The sequence below is a fragment of the Mytilus galloprovincialis genome, chromosome 11 (assembly GCF_965363235.1).
Source record: "Mytilus galloprovincialis chromosome 11, xbMytGall1.hap1.1, whole genome shotgun sequence".
Classification (NCBI taxonomy): domain Eukaryota; kingdom Metazoa; phylum Mollusca; class Bivalvia; order Mytilida; family Mytilidae; genus Mytilus; species Mytilus galloprovincialis.
This window is the reverse complement of record NC_134848.1, coordinates 44429241-44449267: the sequence shown is the minus strand read 5'-3', so window position 1 is coordinate 44449267 and position 20027 is coordinate 44429241. Positions and strand designations below refer to the sequence as shown.

General features: G+C 32.7%; 1 protein-coding gene and 1 long non-coding RNA gene across 2 annotated transcripts; both read right to left on the bottom strand.

The window, feature by feature from the left end:
• Positions 1–1446: 1446 nt before the first annotated feature.
• On the bottom strand, positions 1447–2687 carry LOC143051173 (uncharacterized). Its single transcript, XR_012970629.1, has 2 exons — positions 2468–2687; positions 1447–1610 (listed from the first exon to the last, which is right to left on the bottom strand). It is a non-coding gene; the product is annotated as an uncharacterized LOC143051173 (long non-coding RNA).
• A 1010-nt stretch (positions 2688–3697) lies between these two features.
• LOC143051172 (glucose dehydrogenase [FAD, quinone]-like) lies at positions 3698–15996 on the bottom strand. Its single transcript, XM_076224168.1, has 8 exons — positions 15858–15996; positions 14995–15200; positions 12992–13181; positions 10228–10356; positions 6763–6884; positions 4717–6403; positions 4328–4470; positions 3698–3867 (listed from the first exon to the last, which is right to left on the bottom strand). Exons 1-6 carry the CDS (start codon positions 15988–15990, stop codon positions 6224–6226), a joined length of 960 nt encoding a protein of 319 aa, XP_076080283.1. The 5' UTR covers positions 15991–15996; the 3' UTR covers positions 3698–3867; positions 4328–4470; positions 4717–6223.
• Between the last annotated feature and the right edge of the window lie 4031 nt (positions 15997–20027).

Below are 20027 nucleotides of genomic sequence, written 5' to 3'. Positions count from 1 at the left end.
TAACAATTCTACCCAAGTCAGATTTGCTCTAAATGCTTTGGTTTTTGAGTTATAAGCCAAAAACTGCATTTTACCCCTATGTTCTATTTTTAGCCATGGTGGCCATCTTGGATGGTTGGCCGGGTCACCGGACACATTTTTTAAACTAGATACCCCAATGATGATTGTGGCCTAGTTTGGTTTAATTTGGCCAAGTAGTTTCAGAGGAGAAGATTTTTGTAAAAGTTAAAGACGACGACGGACGACGGACGACGACGGACGCCGGACGCCGGACGCCAAGTGATAAGAAAAGCTCACTTGGCCTTTTAGGACAGGTGAGCTAAAAAGACACGTCCACCACCACTAACTTGGATAAATATCGCAGATATAATATGGTACATTGGTATAATTTAAAAGTCTTGTCTTTAACTTATTTGTATCTTATGGACACAAGCGAGTGCAGTAGGTATCTCTTTATAAATATACCTAAAACTGAAGTAAGCATTAATGAGTTTCATTTTTCTAAAAAAAAACATCATGCTAGAGTAAGAAGCGCCGAATATTTCCAGAGGAAAATTTATTATTCAAATTAAAAAAAATCGAATCGCATTCAATAATAGTATACGTTATTTAACATTTACAATGTCAAGGAACGTTAATTTTAATAACATCACTTCCTTAAGTCTGTTTTCACCATTTGTTTAGCTCCTCGTGTCTTCAGGTTTTTATACACCACTGGCTTTCACATTTTAGCGTTTGAGCGTTCCCGATGAAATTAAATCAATAAATGGCTTAAGACGCAACAAATTTGTAAAATATTATTTTAACTTTATATTTCAATTAACTCAGAATTGCAGGAAAAGATAAAAACAGGCAATAGAAAACCATTTGTTATTATGGATAATGCTAGCTTCTTTTCATTCTTTCTAACCAAGAAGCTCCTGTATGAAGTCGTTTTCAACATAGCTTGTAAGGACACTTATGGATTTCCTCCTTGGGAAGTGTCGTTGGGTATATGATGAGTTCCAATATGAATTGTCAATACCTAATTCATTTATTGATGGTAATTGTTGGTTGTTTGATGTCCAGTTTTGTTTCTAATTTTGAATTCATTTTCTGTTATGCTGTTTCTCTTAATGTATTATCATTTTCCACTCCATATCCCCACTGTGTGATATGATATGGAAAAAAAAAAGAATAATCGTTGGTCATTTTATACAACGCAAATATTTAACCGACTCTCCTATGGAAGATGTAGGAAGAACGTTTAGTTGTACAACATGTAGAATTTGATGAAGATTTGATATTTCAGCTTCTTTTGTCCAAATACACAAGTATATCAACCCAAAATGCATGTGTGCTTGCCTTTTCTTTGTGCTTCAACAAAGAATGTTTTTAACAGATGACAACATAGTTTAATTTGGTTAACTTTGCCCAATGAATTATTGTGTACAAATTTAAAACAATCAACTTGTATATGTGTTTATTTATATATTTTTAATTTCCGTGCTCGTTTAATTAGATCTGCAGCCTTTTCAGCAATCATCACAGTTGGAGCATGCGTATTACCAGATGGAAGATTTCTCATGACTGATGCATCAACTACTCTCAAATTTCGTATTCCTTTTACCCTGTCAAATAAATAAATCAACATACCTCATTAAAATGGTAAAATGCTCTGTTTTCCTTGACTTTTTCATGCTATAATGTCAACAAAACGGATTAAACTATGGAGCTGTTTACCTGCTTTCATTCCGTATTTTGTTGCTATTTAGGAGATAACAGTATTGTTTTTTAAGCTCCGATGACATCAATTGGTGATTTGATGGTGACAAGTTAAGTTCATTGGCGACAAGTTAGCGGAGCCAGTAATCGGGTTTTTGCGACCATCAAATCACCAATTGATGCCATCGGGGCTTAGAATACAATATTGTTATCTCCATTCTAATGACACTGACAGAAAATAACGTCAAATTATACATTTAGATCTCATACGTCGTATGCGTTTGCGCGTACGTTTATATAACATCAATTCTGAATTGATGTCATGAAAATTGGTGACGTTATCCAATCAAAATGAACGTTACAAACAATGTTGCATTATAATTATTTTTCTGACCTTAAAAACTGGCGACTCAAGACGTGTTTCTCTTCAAATTCTACTATTTTACTGCTTTTTGTTGTCATTTTGTCTTTTTTTCTTCTGGAAACATGCATGCTAACGTTTGATTTACGATGTTTAATCGGTTTTTGTTTGTTTGTATATTTTGTACATCAGTTTCGACTAAAAATTATCTTTCCACTAGATAAACATTTGTTTCTCTGTAAATACGCTTCATATTATTTGAAAACGAAGGTAATCATATATAGCTAAAAAGTACACGTTGGTTGCAATTACAAATATGTCAAGTATGAAGTTAAAAAACTAAACTAAGTGGTTATTTATAGAAATTAGAAACACAAATCCTTATTTGGACGTACTGCTTACCGCAAATAAGGGTCAACCACCGTGGTTGGGTCCGACTTTTCACCCATTCTACAAGTACCGGTTTGATGCCCTCCATTGTCTGCAAAATGTCTGATTATACAGTCCCAGTGGGCATCTGTGTTAAACGGTAGTCTATCACAATGGTTTGTTGTATCCATCAGAATTAACCTTGCATCTATACTTTTCCATGCTTTGGTTCTTTCAAAACTTTGCACGAGACGGATGCATATAAAAGATGGCGTTCAAGGTTAAGTATTAAAACGGATGTAGCAGTAGCATTTATGATCATGTTTTTTGTTGTTGTATCAAAAGCAGATGATTTTGTATTTTAACGCTTAATAGCATAAGAATATCTTAAACAGTTAAAAAAAAATGATAAACATTGATGCAAGTATAATAAAACCTTATATATCACAACAGCTATACGTTTAGCTCTCATAATAAAGTGTTTAAAAAAATATAACCTCGTGTTTCCTAAAAAAGATTTGAAATAAGTGACACATTTCAGAAATATTCATCACGGGCATGGTGTATACATGTATTTTGGATGTTCTAGCCAGGTAATACGTGTTCATCACATTATGATTAATGGATTGTTGGTTGCTTAACGTCCAGTGACAAATATATCATGCATATTCAGGACGAGAATATACAATAGGTATGTCCTGTAATAGGATTTAGGTCGGGTATTGTGCATACGAAAATGAGTGTAAATTGGATTGGAACTGACATTTCCTTTGAAACAGGCCACCGATGGATACATCAAAAAGTTGTTGCAAAGGTTCTTAACGCGGACAGACCGTGGCACTCTATCTACATAGGGCATCGAATTTAATGTCCCGATTCTGACAGGATATGGTTGCGAACTTGTACATCCGCACATCCAAACGGACTACAACTGTACTGCCGGTCGGAAGACAGTTATAATAGTTATGTTAGTTTATGTATAACAATAAGGGTTAAAAAGAAAATTCGAGCTATGAAGATTAAAATAAAAACAAAAACAAAAAAACGAAAAAAAAAAGGCAACCGCAAACTTATTCTAAAATGTTCATAACATACATAGGACGAGAGCCCCAAATAACTGACTTTTCTTTTTTTCGACTTAATTACCAGACAATTAAATATCAGTTCGGCGTTCATATACTTTAGTCTAGTATTCGAAATCTGATCGCAGTTTTTAAATTGACAGACACAATTGATGATCAGATAATTTAACAATTACCTGAAATTAACTTCGAAACATCTATAGGTTGCGAGAATGCATTTGGATTTATCAGCGGCGAAACCAATGGATCCCTACTCTTTAACTTTAGAAATCCTCTACTCTCTGGATGTAAAGAGTATATCAGTGATGCAAATCCATAATCAGGTCTTCTAGGTTGAAGATCACGTTTTATCTGATATGAAGATAATGTTTGTATCAAATTATAAGAGTATATTTAACATGTTAAAATATACTAAACTATACTGAATAACGATTTTCGGCCTCAATGAAATCATTTTTGGTAAACACTATAACACGAATTCGTTATAATGCTTAACCAATATTCTGTGATACAGCAATATATTTAGAAATTTGAAAATTCTCTGTGCAAGTTTATTTGGTTGAAAATACACTGACTAAAGAGAAAACCCCTTAAAAGATACAGAAGTGTGGTCTCGAATCTTGTTTTTTTCATATTATTGCTTAAACTACAAAAACAAATCTTTGCTAGTTACATTGTTAATGGAATAAATCATCCAATGTGAACATCAATTGGCTTTTACCAGTGAATCCCAGTAGTGAAACATTTAAAAAAAAAGTTTGCTTCGTAATCAAAAATACCTTACCACATGATAGTTTTTTTTTTTATTTACCTCGTCGATTAAAGAATTTGGGTCTCCTCCAATGTCTCCCGCACTTCTAAGAAATTCTATCTGTATATTTGGGTAGGCTTTCTTGGTACCTTTCATTGGCATCTTTGAAAACACATGTCCATCAATTGTTGAACTGTATCGTCCTAAAAAAGAAATGGAAAGGTTTCAAGTAATTGTCGAATGGAAGTATGTATTACCATTAAAACTCCAAAAGAAAATCAACGATGAGGAATATTTTCTTTGAATATAAGTAATTTCTTTTGGATTTATATGATGTGTATGTATAACTACTTAAGGTTTATATCTTTGCAAATTATTATACATGTCATTTTAACATACAAGATTCAAAATTTAATGTATCAGGAATTTATACCAACAACTTTACATACCTCTCCTGTGGAGTATATATTCCAATTTTTCTGCAATATCGTCCTGGTTACTATTTGAAGTAAGTGTAGTGTTAATCGAGTAGGTCAATACCAGGGAATGATGATCTTTGTAGTTTTTACCAACAGGCAAGTTTGCCAACACTAGGATCTAAAATAAAAGTTGGAAATATGTCTTAATTCTTTGAACTTTAGTTTTGTCAGTTGAATTGAAATGCATGTACACAATATAATTATTCGGAACAGGTAAAACACTTTGTCGAGAAAAAATATATCGTATGTATATGTATTAATAAGAACAAATATAGAAGATAGAAACAGCAATGAGTTTTTATGGATTGGCTATTTTTTATGAACCCTTACTATATCAGGATAAACAAGAAGGAATAAATCAATGACACTTTGGAAAATGTCATGATGCAGAACCAGTTTATGTTGTTAAGCTGTAAGTATCGTTAATTTGGCACAATCTGTATGTAATTATGTGCGTCTTTCCTTTCGAAAGCAATTAAAGCCAATATCAATTTAGATAAATTGCTTAGTTGCTATGTTTGTGAATGAAACACATTTTGGAGGTGGTATTTGATAACTGCTTGTGGTGGTGTTAATACGAAACTCGTAAGCCATATTTTTATTCTTTCACTAGCACCAACTCTTCTTAATAATGGTTTGGACGATACGCGTTCGACATCATACCAGCGCTTTGGTACATGTCTTTGTTTAACCCTTTAACAATACAAAATATATAAACCAACGATAAATGTGCATACTTCATTACTTAGACATAACCTAATGTGAAAATTTCAAACGAAGACACTTGTCTTAACAGAAAACACATCATCGTTATCTTATATATCAAATTTAGAAAAAACGTTGAACTGAGTTTTGATTGCTTCTGTCACTGATCGAAAAGATAACTTTAATTTTACCATTTTGGTTCAATATGTTGTATTTATATAGTTATTAACAAGTTGTCTCTGTAATACGGTTGACCGCTTCGAAGAAAATGTTATGATCACAGTAAAAGCAATAAACATAGGACGCATATGAATTCGCCTGTAGCAGTCAGATAGCATATGCTTCACAAATTACAGTGCTGATGTGAGGCAAACGGAAGATCTTTCCAAAACATGTGCCAAAGAAGATCACTCTTACTCCCTTGCCTTCGAAAATCACAAAAATATATTTCTACAAAAACTGTTAGAATGCATACCAAGAAGAAAATGTTTACATACTGCCATCAAACCCAGTACCTTTAAAGACAAATATGCCAATACTCGCATGATATTGAAATATTTTATTTTCCAAAGCAGTATGCGTGGTCCCTTTTTTACTAAAAATTTTTCCTTTGAAGTAGGTGTTGCTTATTCTTATATATACATGCATTGGTAATATAGTACTTCTTTTATTCTTTAAACATGTTAAATATAAATCACTTTTGAAATAGATAAAATTTTCAAATATTTATTAAATTCAAAGTTTTGCATCATTTGGCATTACTTTTATAGTATCAGTAACTTAACTTTAATTGTTGAAGATGATCTTGTGGTCCTATTCCAGACAAAAGAAGAATATGTGGTGAACCTAATGCACCCGCTGATAATATTACTTCCCGTCTAGCGTAGATTTTAGTTCTCCGTCCAAATTTTAAAATCTCAACTCCTATCGCTGTTCTTTGTCGAAATAATATCTATGGATTAAAAAAATATACCTTATTTGACTCAACAGATTAGTAAAGATACATCTAAGTTTATTTATATAACTTGTCCTCATACAGAAAATACACCACCTGCAATGTTTATTTCACTCAATAATTATTACTGGACATATTGGTATCAATTTTCTTAATATTTTTCTTTTCAGAAATGTAAGGATCATCGCAATTATGAAACAATATTTGTAAAAGTTTTAGATTTCATTTGCTTAACTGCATGAATCACATAAAACTGGACTGTTAAATAATAGGATGTTCTGCCAATTCATGGCGAAATTTATATTACATTGTTAGAGCTTAATCCAAATAGTAGAATTACGCATTTAAACTCTAACCTTTGATACATGACTTTTAATGCTGACTTGTAAATTTTTTCTACGTATTACTGGTCGCAAATAACATGCGGCAGAACTACAACGCTCGCCATTCTTGATGTTGGCTTGCACCGGACAAAACCCTAAAACAGATATTCTTAAAATGTTTTGTCTATGATCATCTCAAAACAATAGTTTTTATAAGCTCGAATGTTTCATCAGTAAAAATATATACATCGGTCTCAGATATGTCTACTTTGATGTCATTGAATTATAATGCACACATATGTATATTCTTTACATGCATGGTGTGTGCATGATTATCGTTCATGATTATGCGGTGATTGTCACTGCCTGTAACAGAGATGTGTCTGTAAATATGATATCATGCTTTGACACCAACAATATTTGAACTACAATCTTTATAATATACAATGCATTTATATTAATAGTTCAACAAACCAACAAAGTCAGTGTAAGCTATTGTCAAAGCATGTCGTCCGTTGTTTATCGTTATTCTTTACTTTTTACAAAAATACTTTCCTTTTAAACTACTGGGCTAATTGCAATCAACCTTGACCATACTCACCCTTAGAGTATGTAGTGTCTCATGAACGGCCCTGCAGACAAACTCGGCCGCCATGACTAAAACATTATCATGAGGGTAAAATGCAAGCTGTTTTTAAACCGTTTAAAATAAGACGGTTTTTTTCGGCCATGTTTTTGGTGTTATTATTTGACTTTTTAGTTACCCCCATGGTCATGCAGTCATTGTTTCAATCTTTTGATTGAAATAATTACTCATGTTTCTCTAGAGTTAAATTTTTCACATGTTTTAACGTTAATTTTGTCAGTTTCTTGGCAACTACACATGGAAGATAGAAAAAAGTTAATTGCACAAATACATATCGATTAAGTCAACAAAATGGTGAGTTGTGTTGCCTTCTAAAAGACAATTTTGTCATTTTAGGAAGATAAACTATTAAAACTGAAAACTCGATCAACAAGAACAGATTTACAAATTTTAACAATATATTGAAATTAATACATTCAAACTTGTATACACCAACCGGCTATGCGACAATGAAAAAGGATCTGTTTGACAGTTGAGCAGTTTTTACGGGTTATAGATTGACTGGATTTAATGGTTATGACATCAAATATTTTGCATGCATGAGTTATAATGTCATTATAGGCTATAAACTAAAAATAGCATTCTGAAAAATTAAAAAGTTTTTAATACAGGTAATATCGTGATTTCCGAGTAACATTTTTCCATGAATATACTAGTTGTTCTATGCTTTATCACCGCAAGTTGATGACAATCCCTAGCACCAGTTTGGGCGGAATTGTTTGCAAAATAATTCGGATAGTAACACCATCTGCTTCGTCCCGGTCAAACAGATCATACTGGAAAGAAATACATAATTTAATCTGCATAGTAACCATGGATAGGCGCAAATATCAACTTAGGTAGAAAACATTTTTGCAATTTAGGTATCTAAAGTGAATGACTGCAGATACTTGTAGAATACATTTTGACTGACATTTTAGAAAAATTAAAAAATGTATGAATACATTATGAAATTGAGGGCATATAATTATTGCCTGTTTCTCAAATATGAATTTCCTGGTTTGGTGTATCCAAAGTTCCAATAACCAGTACCGTCTGATGTGTAAACAACGGTATAGTGATCCTGCAATTATTTTTCTGAAACTGTCATTTTGGTCTTAACATCATCTCAAAAGTCCGTATAGTTAATCAGTTAGTCATGTTCAGTCTTGCACTCAATTTACAGATTAATTGACTGTGGTGAATTCAGTCTTATTGCGATAATTCAGTATGTTATTGATCTGTACAGGAAAAATTTGTTCTTCTTCAATGTCAGGGTCATCGGTTTCATCGTTATTCACATTGGGGAACCCAGGTGTACGAACACACGATATGATTGTATTTTATTGTTTCGCTCAAAGATTTATCAATCCTACTGATAGTACGTTTATATTTATTATTTCAGAGAAGTCTTGTCGTTGTAAAAATCGATCTTTGTGATGACATATTTAACCATATGTTTCCTGTACCTGGCTTTGAAGGCACAAATTATTTAAGATCAAGTGACTGAAGTTACTGGATTGCCAAATGACAGGAAACTTGTTAACGTTTATGTTTTAAAACATCTGGATTTCTTTGCCTTTTCCAAGAACAAACGGTTGCAGTGTTTTTCCTGTTCCATTACGTGCTAGCATGACTGTTACTATTTACATAGCTAGCTAATATACCGCCTTTGCACGATTCTCTATTTTAACTAAGTGTTTTTTTCGATAATTAGTTTAAAAAACCGGCGTTAAACACACTTGTGGCTAGTCATTTAGCTCTCCGTGTGTACTTCCATTTAAAGGCTGTTTTCTTGTCGATGCTGTATTATCCATGTTATCCTCTTAAATCGTCTTATACTTACCACTTTCTAGTCAGATACAGTTGTTTTTCCAATCTCTAACTGTAATATAATATCTTTCTGCGTTGGCGTATGTATTTTTCAGATTCCTAGACAAGATGCTACTTTTCTTTCGACGTAATTTCTTCGCGAGACCTTTTTGACGACGTTGTAATCAAATTGTTATCAAATCGTTTTAACTCTTTGGCACTAAAGTCTCCATTGCTTGTTTGAACTAACTGCCTTCTTAATGAGATTCTAATTCGGCATACACAGGGTCGGGTAGTTTGAGGGTATTTCTGAAAAGAATTTAAAGGGAAAGAAATCGGACTTCAATTTCGACCATCATGGACAAGAAACCGTTTTTTTTTTGCGGGTCCCAGCATGGACAGGAGACCGGTTTATTTAGAGTCCGGTTTATCCTGGTTTAATTGTTGTAGATACAAACATACCTTGAGTTAAAAAATATCAGGTTACAAATAATCTACGAAAGAGTCTATACGGCAGAAATCGTCATTGCATTTTGTTCTGCATAAAGTTAAATTTGTGGCCTTAACTAAAGTTGAAAAGCTCCATAAATAAATCTTAATAACGAAATTAGTAAAACGACGTCACATTTTATCCCATTCATGACTTATATTGAAGCGTTAACGAATAGACTAAAATTCTGCAACAAAAAGATATGACCAACACAGTTTCCATTTAATTCAAATATTTTTGTTGTTTGGTGTCAATTTGCAAAAGCGCAAGGCGTGCAATACAGGCTCCAAGGAATCTTTAGTGTCTTCTCGCAGGGATGAAACACTCTTCAAGTGAAAGAGAGGCGAAAGATACCAGAGGGACATCCAAACTCATAAGTCGTAAATAAACTGAAAACGCCATGGCTAAAAAATAAAAAGACCAACAAACAATTGTAAATAAAAAACAATATAGAAACCTTAGACTTAGCAAGACGAACCCCACCAAAAACTGGACGTGATCTCAGGTGCTCCAGAAGGTAAGCAGATTCTGCATCACATGTGACACCAGACGTGCAATAACCGGTACTGACCTATTTGATTGTATCCATTACAGTCGGTAGTTTGATAACCGATTTCGGCAGCTGCTTGTTGATGGAAAAATTCTAGAATTGAGGCAGGTTTATGAGTGATTGTAATAGGTCCTTTCCGTCCATGGTACTCTGCAAATAATCAAAAGATTGATATTTATGTTATAAAAATGCCTAGTATGTCGTATCCCCCATTATGCTTTGGAAACTCATATTAAAGACATATTTTTGCATACTTTTGTTTCGAGATAGTCCGTATATTATTTCATTTATACATTGAAACTTGAGAATTTTATGCAAAATTGAGACCTTTACAACGTCGTCTACATGTGAACATCAACTTGTAGGTAATGTCACTTTAAGGTAGGTTTCATACAGGGTTAGGGGGTCATACTTAGAATGTGTGCTCGATTTTTGTTAAAGCGGAAATATAATCAGACGATTTGCTTAATTCACATGTGTGAAAAATTAGGTGAATACATAGAAGAATGTCACGTGGTACAACATTTTTAACATAATTCATTGAAACAACAGCTATTCCGGATCACACTTGTTTATGATGCTCATTAGTTTTACAACATGATGTTATCAATGACAAAACAACTTATGCGTTTCAAAAATTGAATGTTTATGCCATTGGTTAGTTTCTTGTTGGGTTGCTGTGTCATTTACCTTTAACCTTTTAAACATACTATGCCGTTCAATTTATATCGTTGGGTATATTCACTGTACATGCTGTATACTGCCATCATAGATTGTAAAGGAGCGGTACTCAATCGGTTTAGTCCTTTGCTAAAATCAATGCGCAAGACTGATTTTTTTCATAAAGAAAAATAAGTCCTTTATTGCATTATTGAGACTGTTTCAGAAAATACCAAATATTTGTGTTTGTTCGGGTCAATTTTTCAAATCAGTCATTTAAGAGGAGATAACCAAAACTAGTTTTTTTTATAGAGTATGTTAAAAAAAAAAAATTTGCCTAGCACTTGTAGCAAGAAAGCAAGTTCGGTGAAAACATTTTTTTCTTTATGTTTTCTTAAAGCATATTATTATGATGATTTGATTATCTTTTTCATATTTTATTTCAAAATTAAATCACATAGATATCTTTATATTCACAAAAAAATGTGTTTTTTTCGTGAATAATCGATCCAAATTTGTCTTATATTGCACGACCTGTAGCTTTACAAATGGCACGGTGACCCATACATTTTATTACATTTTTGAAAAAAAAGCAGGGTACAATAAACATCTTTGAAAAGAATATAAAATTTTTATCTGATTTACTCTAAATATATACCGATGATCCATTTAAAAACATGTTTTGTCACATTTTGTATGCTTATGTGCAATGAAAATGGAAAATTGTTCTACAACGAACACAATGCAAATTAAATGTTCAGAGAACAATTGAAGGTCTTTCCACAAAAAACCATGTATTTTGATATGGAAGTAGTAAAATTTTGTTTAAAATGTAATTTCCAGCGTCAAATGATAGCTTATTGAACGCTGATTCCCAAATTATATGGTTTCTATGAAATATTTTTTAAATAAGGGAGATACTTTGTTACTTCCGGTTTGTAAAATTTTTCTTCTGGTATTATTTGAAAGTTTACTTGACACTGATTCCAAAAATATTTCGTTTTATATACTTTTATTTTAATAAAGTACAAACAATAGCTACTTCCGGTTTACACAAGGCGACTTCCGGGCGGTTTTTCCAAGGTAAAATGGCTTGAAACTTAATGCAAAAAGTCCCATGGATTTTATCATGTATACATATGAGATAAAAGCAAAGGTCAAAATCTAGAACGTCAATTTAACCTATAACATTGAGCTCCATTTCAAGGTTATCAACCAAGGACCTCAAATCAAAAGACCCTTGGTTTTAATTATATTTGGTTCATGAGTTATTTCACCATATGCATATTTTTCAATAAAAGAGGGGAGACAACTCTAATTTGAAGTAAGCGTACATTTTAAACCAATATGTATGTGTTACGGTATGTCGCAACTAACTAAGTAAAAATATGTTGTCGATATCTTATCTCGTGTTTGAAAAGAGGTGAAAATAAGCCAAAATCCAAATTTTGAAATGACCCTGACCAATGACCTTGACCCTATTTTCTTTTTTTTGGACCAAGGACCTCAAATCAAAAGAACCTAGGTCTCTATCACTTATGGTTTACCAATGACAATTACATTTTACTTGTTTAAATACAGAAGGGAAAATAACTCTCATATGGAGTTTCCGGACCACTTCGGTCAAAATTATTTTTAAGATCCCGAGGATATAACGAGCATATTGGTGAAATAATTTTGCCGTAATCTTTAACGGTTGCAAAGAAGATTTGTACACAGTGTTTGGGGAGATAACTCTTACAATAAAAAGTGTTCGGCTTAACAGGGTTAGTTTCAAAATCGTAATAACTGTTCGATATCATACGCAAAAAATCTAAGCGACATCTTGCGAAACAAAAACATGAAAAAAGCAACGTCAGAAAAAAGTGGCGGAAGAAGAAAAAAAAATATTAATAATAATCAGAAGAAAAACAACAGGTCTTTCCACAGAAAAGTGGAAAGACCTAGTAATTAGTAGTCACTACAAAATATTGTGCATGTAAGTGTCAGATAAACGTACCCACTAAGTTTGATACCTACAAAAACATGTTCATGTTGCATCAACATATTAAATCTTATGACATTAAATGAAACTTTAACAGGAACCAGGCTGTCCAGTATCACTTTCCTACTTGCTCCTACATACTTGAGTTTTGGAGTTGTTGAATTTTCATTTTCTCCATCTTTTTAAAGAAAGGCAGAACGTCCTTGTAACTCCATCCTGTACATCCTTGATTTTCCCATTCATCGAAATCATGCCGACTCCCTCTGATAAATACCATCCCATTCACACTGCTTGATCCTCCTAGCAGTTTACCTCGGGGGAAAGATGAAATCTGGTTAAGTTATATAAATAAAAGAGTATTTTAACTATGCAATAAGGGATGCTTATGATTTAACAGGACCCTTATCATATGTACACGAATTGCAATAGGTCATTGAACTTGTTACCACTGAATTCAGTTATTTAAACTAGAGGCTCTCAAGAGCCTGTGTCGCTCACCTGTATCTACTGTGGTTTTCGAAATCATGTAAAATAAGGTTACAATCATATCAAATAGTATTACATACCCTGATAATGATAGAGGCCAAGTTTAGTTTAATTTGGTCCAGTAGTTGAATTAAAAGCAGTCATCCCATTGTAGTCTTACAATGGTTACCGAAGACCCCTTATCATTATCTAAATTAGTTTTTAAGTTGTGACCATTTGAAATTGTTTTTTTTACAATTTTTCCCTAGACTTCTATAGTAAACCCCTATGTTCTATTTTAGCCATGACGGCCATGAGGGTAGGGTGACAGGGTCATCGGATACATGTTTCAATAAAGATACCCCATTGAAAACTGTGGCTAAGTTTGTCTATTTTACAGTAGATTATGGTGGTACCCAACACCTTGACTAAAATTAATTTGGATCGTTTAAGTTTCATAAAGTTTTGACAAACTATTTACTTTGACCCTTTGAAAGAAACATATATAAATTTCAAAACACTTGAACCAATCACTTTCTCGGAAAAAAGTTGTTGGATATATAGCAGTTTGACAAACACTCATTTTGATCATTGAGAAGCTTAATATTTCCTTAACAATACAACCTAATTTAAACGTAAATTTTGACCTGATTAACAATTTTACCCCCATATCAGATTTGCTCTAAATGCTTTAGTTTCAGAGATATAAGCCAAAATCTACATTTTACCCCTATGTTCTTTTTTTAGCCATGGCGGGCAGGCAGGGTCATCGGACACTAGATACCCTAATGATGAGTGCGGCCAAGTTAGGTTAAATTTGGCTTAGTAGTTTAAGAGAAGTAGACTTTTGTAAGTGATGAGAAAAGCTCACATGGCACAATGTGACAGATGAGCTAACAATAAATGCAATGTAATCATATATAGGCTTCTATTAACACATTATTCACCCCTCTCTCCCTAACTAATAAAATAACAATATAGATTAAATGATGATTTAGTTTGAAATAAAGGAAGGGAAAGAGTAGACGGCAACTTGAAAGTGAGGGTATATAGGATAGGGACCACAATTTTGGCATTCAACAGGCCTAGGACACTTACAGACCTCTATAAGAGTTGTTAAAAGGGTTATAAATGTGCAAAGAGGTACTCTCTTTAAGCAATGCATCGGATTTTCGTCCGTGTTCTAAACGGACATAGCTGCGTATTTGCAATTCCAAACCGCCAAACGGAACCCCATTTTGGAAAGGGTAATACTGCAAGTAGAAAGAAGACCAAAGTGACTACATTTTATCTTTCCCGCAGTCACCTTTTGTGTGGTAAGACAGAACACGGATTTTTGAATGCCAAATGTAACTCTATGAAGAAGCGCTTACAATTATAAATATAAAAAAGAAATGATTTTTTTTTTTAGAAATATATAGGCCATGTATTATCTATCATTAGTGTTTTAAACCCTTGTCGTTAATTTTACGTTAATACAAATAATAGGTATAATTAAAATGATAGGGAGAAGCTTGTAACACTATATAACTTCTTAAATGTTTTTGTTCTAAATAACGTGCCCTCGGATGACAATCGCAGTCATGTTAAAGTAACAGTGGAGTAATAAAATTGATATGAAACATATTAATGAACTTAATCCTGCTAAAATATCAAAAAATATAAACGTTAGCGAGTACCTTGTCTTTTTGCGCAAAATGCGAGTATCTTTGCGGAACAGTTTTGAACTGCCAGTCAGCCTCTGTTCCAAACAATCTGCCATAATGTCCTGGTACGACGGAAAATTCTTTTTCAAGTTCGGAAACACCGGCTTCAAGAAGGAGAACAGAGACTGGTTCCTCTGAAAGCCGTGAAGCCACAACAGCGCCTGCAGATCCAGCTCCAACTTGAAATAAAATCAATTATAATGCCATTCAAAGTCGTATATCATTTAACAACTTATAATATACAGCATACTACATACGTATGTGTGATTCTTTGTCAATCATAGTCCCTGCAACGTTATTCGAAGAAAAGCACAAAGGTGTTTTGGTTGTTTTAGTAAATTGTTCCGTGTTTAACCTGTCCTTTCTGGCTCGTTTGTGAATGTTATTAACTGTAAATGTAAAACCAGAATAATGAGACAGTATAAACGCGTGTACTATTTGAACACATGACAATATAAAGGATGGGATTGATGCTGTCAATTTCAAAGCCAATTTATCTCTGTCAGTAGCAATACTCGTATTGTTAGTTTAACATTTGATTAATTATACTTCGGATTAACATCGATATATCCTAACATAGGATATATATTAAATATATACTAAATTAGACGAAAGAAAATCAGAGCTGTCGCTGGCATTAATTCTGTAATCTGTGATATATATTTTGATTTCAGTCTCTTTTCGCGACACACCATAAAAGTGTTTTTGTATCTTTAGATTATATGCGGAGCAACCGTGATGTCACAATAGTAAAAAAAAAAAAAGCAAAGACGAGCATTTCAACAGATTGACATTAATCATTTATGGTATGCATAGTATATATAATAACTTATTACCGATAATATAATCATAATACCGCTTCAGAGGTTTGTCAAATATTCCCGGAGGATCATATGGTCTTGGTGGTAATACATCATTCAAGAAGTTTGTGAGAGCAGCAACATTCAATAAAGCTGCACCAAGGAACATATTTAACTTTCTAAAACAAATGAGATTGTTTTGTATCTATGGATCTTTCACATACTGAATACAGTGGAACGTCTTAAAGCCAAACACCAATGTGACCATTAAATAAAAAAACGGTTCTATTTCTAATTGCGTCCAACAAGATTTATTTTTCATACGTATTTTCTGTTGTATATATCTTTATCCACTTTGTTACCAAGATGAAAACATATGTTTGTGAATGAGTTACATGTAAGCCATTTAATTGATATTTTATAGTGTGTCTTTCTATGTTGTGATGTTAAACTATTGTTTCAGATAAGGGAGAAGGTTGGTATCTATTAAACATTTAAACCCGCTGCATTTTTCTGCACCTGTCCTAAGTCAGGAACCTGATGTTCAGGGGTTGTCGTTTGTTGATGTGGCTCATAAGTGTTTTTCGTTTCTCGTTTTTTATATAGATTAGACCGTTGGTTTTTCCATTTGAAGGGTTTTACACTAGTCGTTTTGAGGGCCCTTTATAGCTTGCTGTTCGGCGTTAGACAAGGCTCCGTGTTGAATACCGTACTGTGACCTACAATAGGATTATTTTTACAAATTGTGACTAGGATGGCGAGTGAGCACTCATACCACATCTTCTTATATCTGTATATGTGAAATGTAAGCTTTGCTGTATTATCATGATTATGCGTATAATACAAATATTTTCGCGTATTACTTGTTTTCTTCTACATAACTTCACTTTTCTTGTTTGAAATATAGCTTACAATTATTCATATATAATAAATGACATATAACATATACCGTGAGTGCAGCATTTAAGTTTGTAAACGATAAACGAGCACAGCAGTATAATATGTAAAAGAAAATACATATTAGGAAAAAAACATAAAATTAAAGACTGAACAACACAGATATGATTGCAAGGGCTTCTGAAGATCTAGTAGATCCTGCTCAATATAAAACACCCATCTTCTTGTACATATAAGTACAAACCTGACGATAAATTTTATTCGGTAGATCATATTCGAGCAGTGCAGTTTGTACTAGAAAATATACCACACTAGGGGGAGGTCAAATTAGACACTAAACTTAAAATACAACGTAGTTATCATTTTTGTGTTGTGGTCACCCTCGTTGCTTATGATCTTTTCTGAAATTTAGTTTTTTTTTTCTTCTCGCAAGCCGTCATCGATGCGTGCGTCACTGCATGGTAAAAGTCGGAGTTATCGCAATAATAACAATAATAATGTCTCTAAAATAGATGCTGTCACATGGAGATGAATGTTCTCGATATAATTCACATGCTTTTGATGCATTCTTTGTATTTAAAGTTTGAATATCTTTGATTGATATATCAAATTTCTTCTCTTGACAGCTCTCCACAATAACTAAGCTTTTTGTTTCGAGCAATTTCATTTTACACTATATTTTCTATCTTACTGCTTGAATTGGCTTAACTATTATCATTAAGATTCATTGTGTTGCTGAGATGCTCAATCTTTAAAAAAGTGATGACTATATATACTCTGTTGATAATTGACACATCTGCAGGAAACGGTAGAAACAGAGATACACGGTGCATTTAGTACAATAATTACATAATAATTATTGAAAAACTGGTTATTGTGATATATGGACTGTCCAGAGGACAGTGGTATTGACTAAGTAAGCGATAATGACTGAGCTGTCGCAGTCAATACCACTGTCCTACGGGCAGTCCATGTATCACAATAACGACGAGTTCTTCAATAACTGTTATGTTTATTTCATTGAGGAACCATGTTTTTAAAAATTCTCATAAATTCAAATTGTTCAAAACAAACTCGAGTTATTGTACGATTTCTATTGGAATTGAAGACCAGTCATAGTGATTACTATAATTTAAGTCACTGCCATTCGTTTAAGTGCAAATTTTCAGTATATGAATAGAAAATAAAGTTTTTTTTTATAATTTTATAATTAACGAATCGCGATTGCGTTTTATTTAAAGGGAAATCACTCTAAACAGAGAAAGCACGCGACACTGGTCATTAACATGTAAAAGTCCGTTAACGACCGGTTTTCTGATCCGTTTATTTCTGTTTAAGACCGATAGAATGTTTTCCTAAAGAAGAAAGAATGTCATATTGTCCCTTGTTATTGAATAAGAGAAACTAATTCTTAACCGATATGAAATAAAAGGTATTAGCATAACCAGTAAAAGAAGCTGTATGGTTCTCGTAGTATGTAACTAGGTGATAACCCTTTTTTAACATTATAGAATCCGCGTTGCCTAATAACGTCTATTTCACAGATGGATTTAATTTTTCTCCATTCGTAAAATAACAAAGGTTCATGAAGTTGACAACTCGCACCTTCTTATATTACAAGTGGGATTGAAATAGACAAAGTGATAAAGAGTTTTGTATGCATTTTTTTTTTGCCTTTCCATAAGTTGTCAAACCCATTCAGTTGCCTAATGAATTGAATGTATTAAATTTGAATGATAAGAAATAACAGATGTTTCGTCTCTTAGACTTTAGAAAGAAATCTGTTTATTACTAAAATGTCAGAAAGCTGTTCATATTCAGTATTAACTGTATTTTATCGACCTTTATCAAAACCTGATATTTGTTTTCATTATTTTGTGCTTTGGTGAGACTCTATGTAAATTGAAGTGTTTGTACAAATAGTTAACAACTTACCTGTTTTGTAATTTACACGATATAGTTGAAACATTGATAAAATTTATTTTACACTCCTATAATAATTTATTAGTGGCTAAAATTTCATCATAATATAGTATGTATAATTTATCATTGTGTCATATTTAGAAAAACAATAATTGTATACAATTAAGGTCATTACAAGTAAAATGGGTGATTATAAATATTTGTTTTAATTTTTTTTTCCCCATATGCAATGAAAAATGGATGCAATTTTTATTGGTTTTATAATACCGCATCGGTGATAGGTACTATATAGACACTAACATTACTTTTAAACATTAAAACACCACCAATTACTTTTATTTGTTTACATTTATTTATGATTTTTTACCATTAGTAAACTTTTGTTGCTGAAAACAACACTTTAAAATTTTATGTTTTTATTTTTTTGGTTAGAATGAAATTCTTAATAAAGCGAACTGATTTTGATTAGATAAGTACAGTCACTACATTTTGTAAGTCAAAACGACAAAATCATGGTGCAAACTAGGCAATAACACTTAGGATAAAATGATAGATATTGTTCTCAAAATAAAATAACATTAAATTTCACATTTAAAAGAATATAAAAGATGATCAACTAGGTCCTTTTTACTACTGCTTTTTTTGTTATTGTTGTGGTGTGGTTACTGTCTCATTAAGGTCTAAATGTTTACCTCAAAACCAGAGGAAATGCAATTCATTTAGAATCAGGTGGTGCTTACCCAGACAAAAAAGAATCTTTGAAGGAAAAGAAAATTTAGGGGTCCCTGTTTATAGGGGTGGTAGAACACCAGTTCAGACAATCTCAGATTTAAGCTTCTTTATACCGACCATTACGTTTTGTAAGTTTTGCAACAGAGTCGGATATATTCTCCTCTTCTAAAAGTTTTTAACCAAAATGTACTTTAATACCTCTCTAGCAACAAGAACTTGTCTCCAATTTGAACCATGCATGCCATGAAAGTATTGTAGAGATAAAATCAACATCGAAACCCATTTCAAAGGCAATGTCTGGTAAAAATATTTCTATCCCCTCATTTTCTATTGAAGGAAAATCAGAAACAACTCTTTTCGACAATTTCAGTTTTTATTACAAACCGAAGGTTTACTACAAACAAATCCATTATTTTACGTTTCTGAATAAAATGGCATGTCAAACAGTTGTTTCATCAAACCGTAGAAAAGAAAAATGATTAAAAAATTGTGATTTGCATAACAATAGGTGGTACATGTAATGATGAAGTGTTACAAATGATTACGTCAGCATGTAGTTGAGACAAGCCTTCTTAGAATTGAACTTGTGGTCAAAATTGTTTTTACATAGTTTAAATTGACTAAACATTCAGAGTAGTTGATTATAAGTGTTAT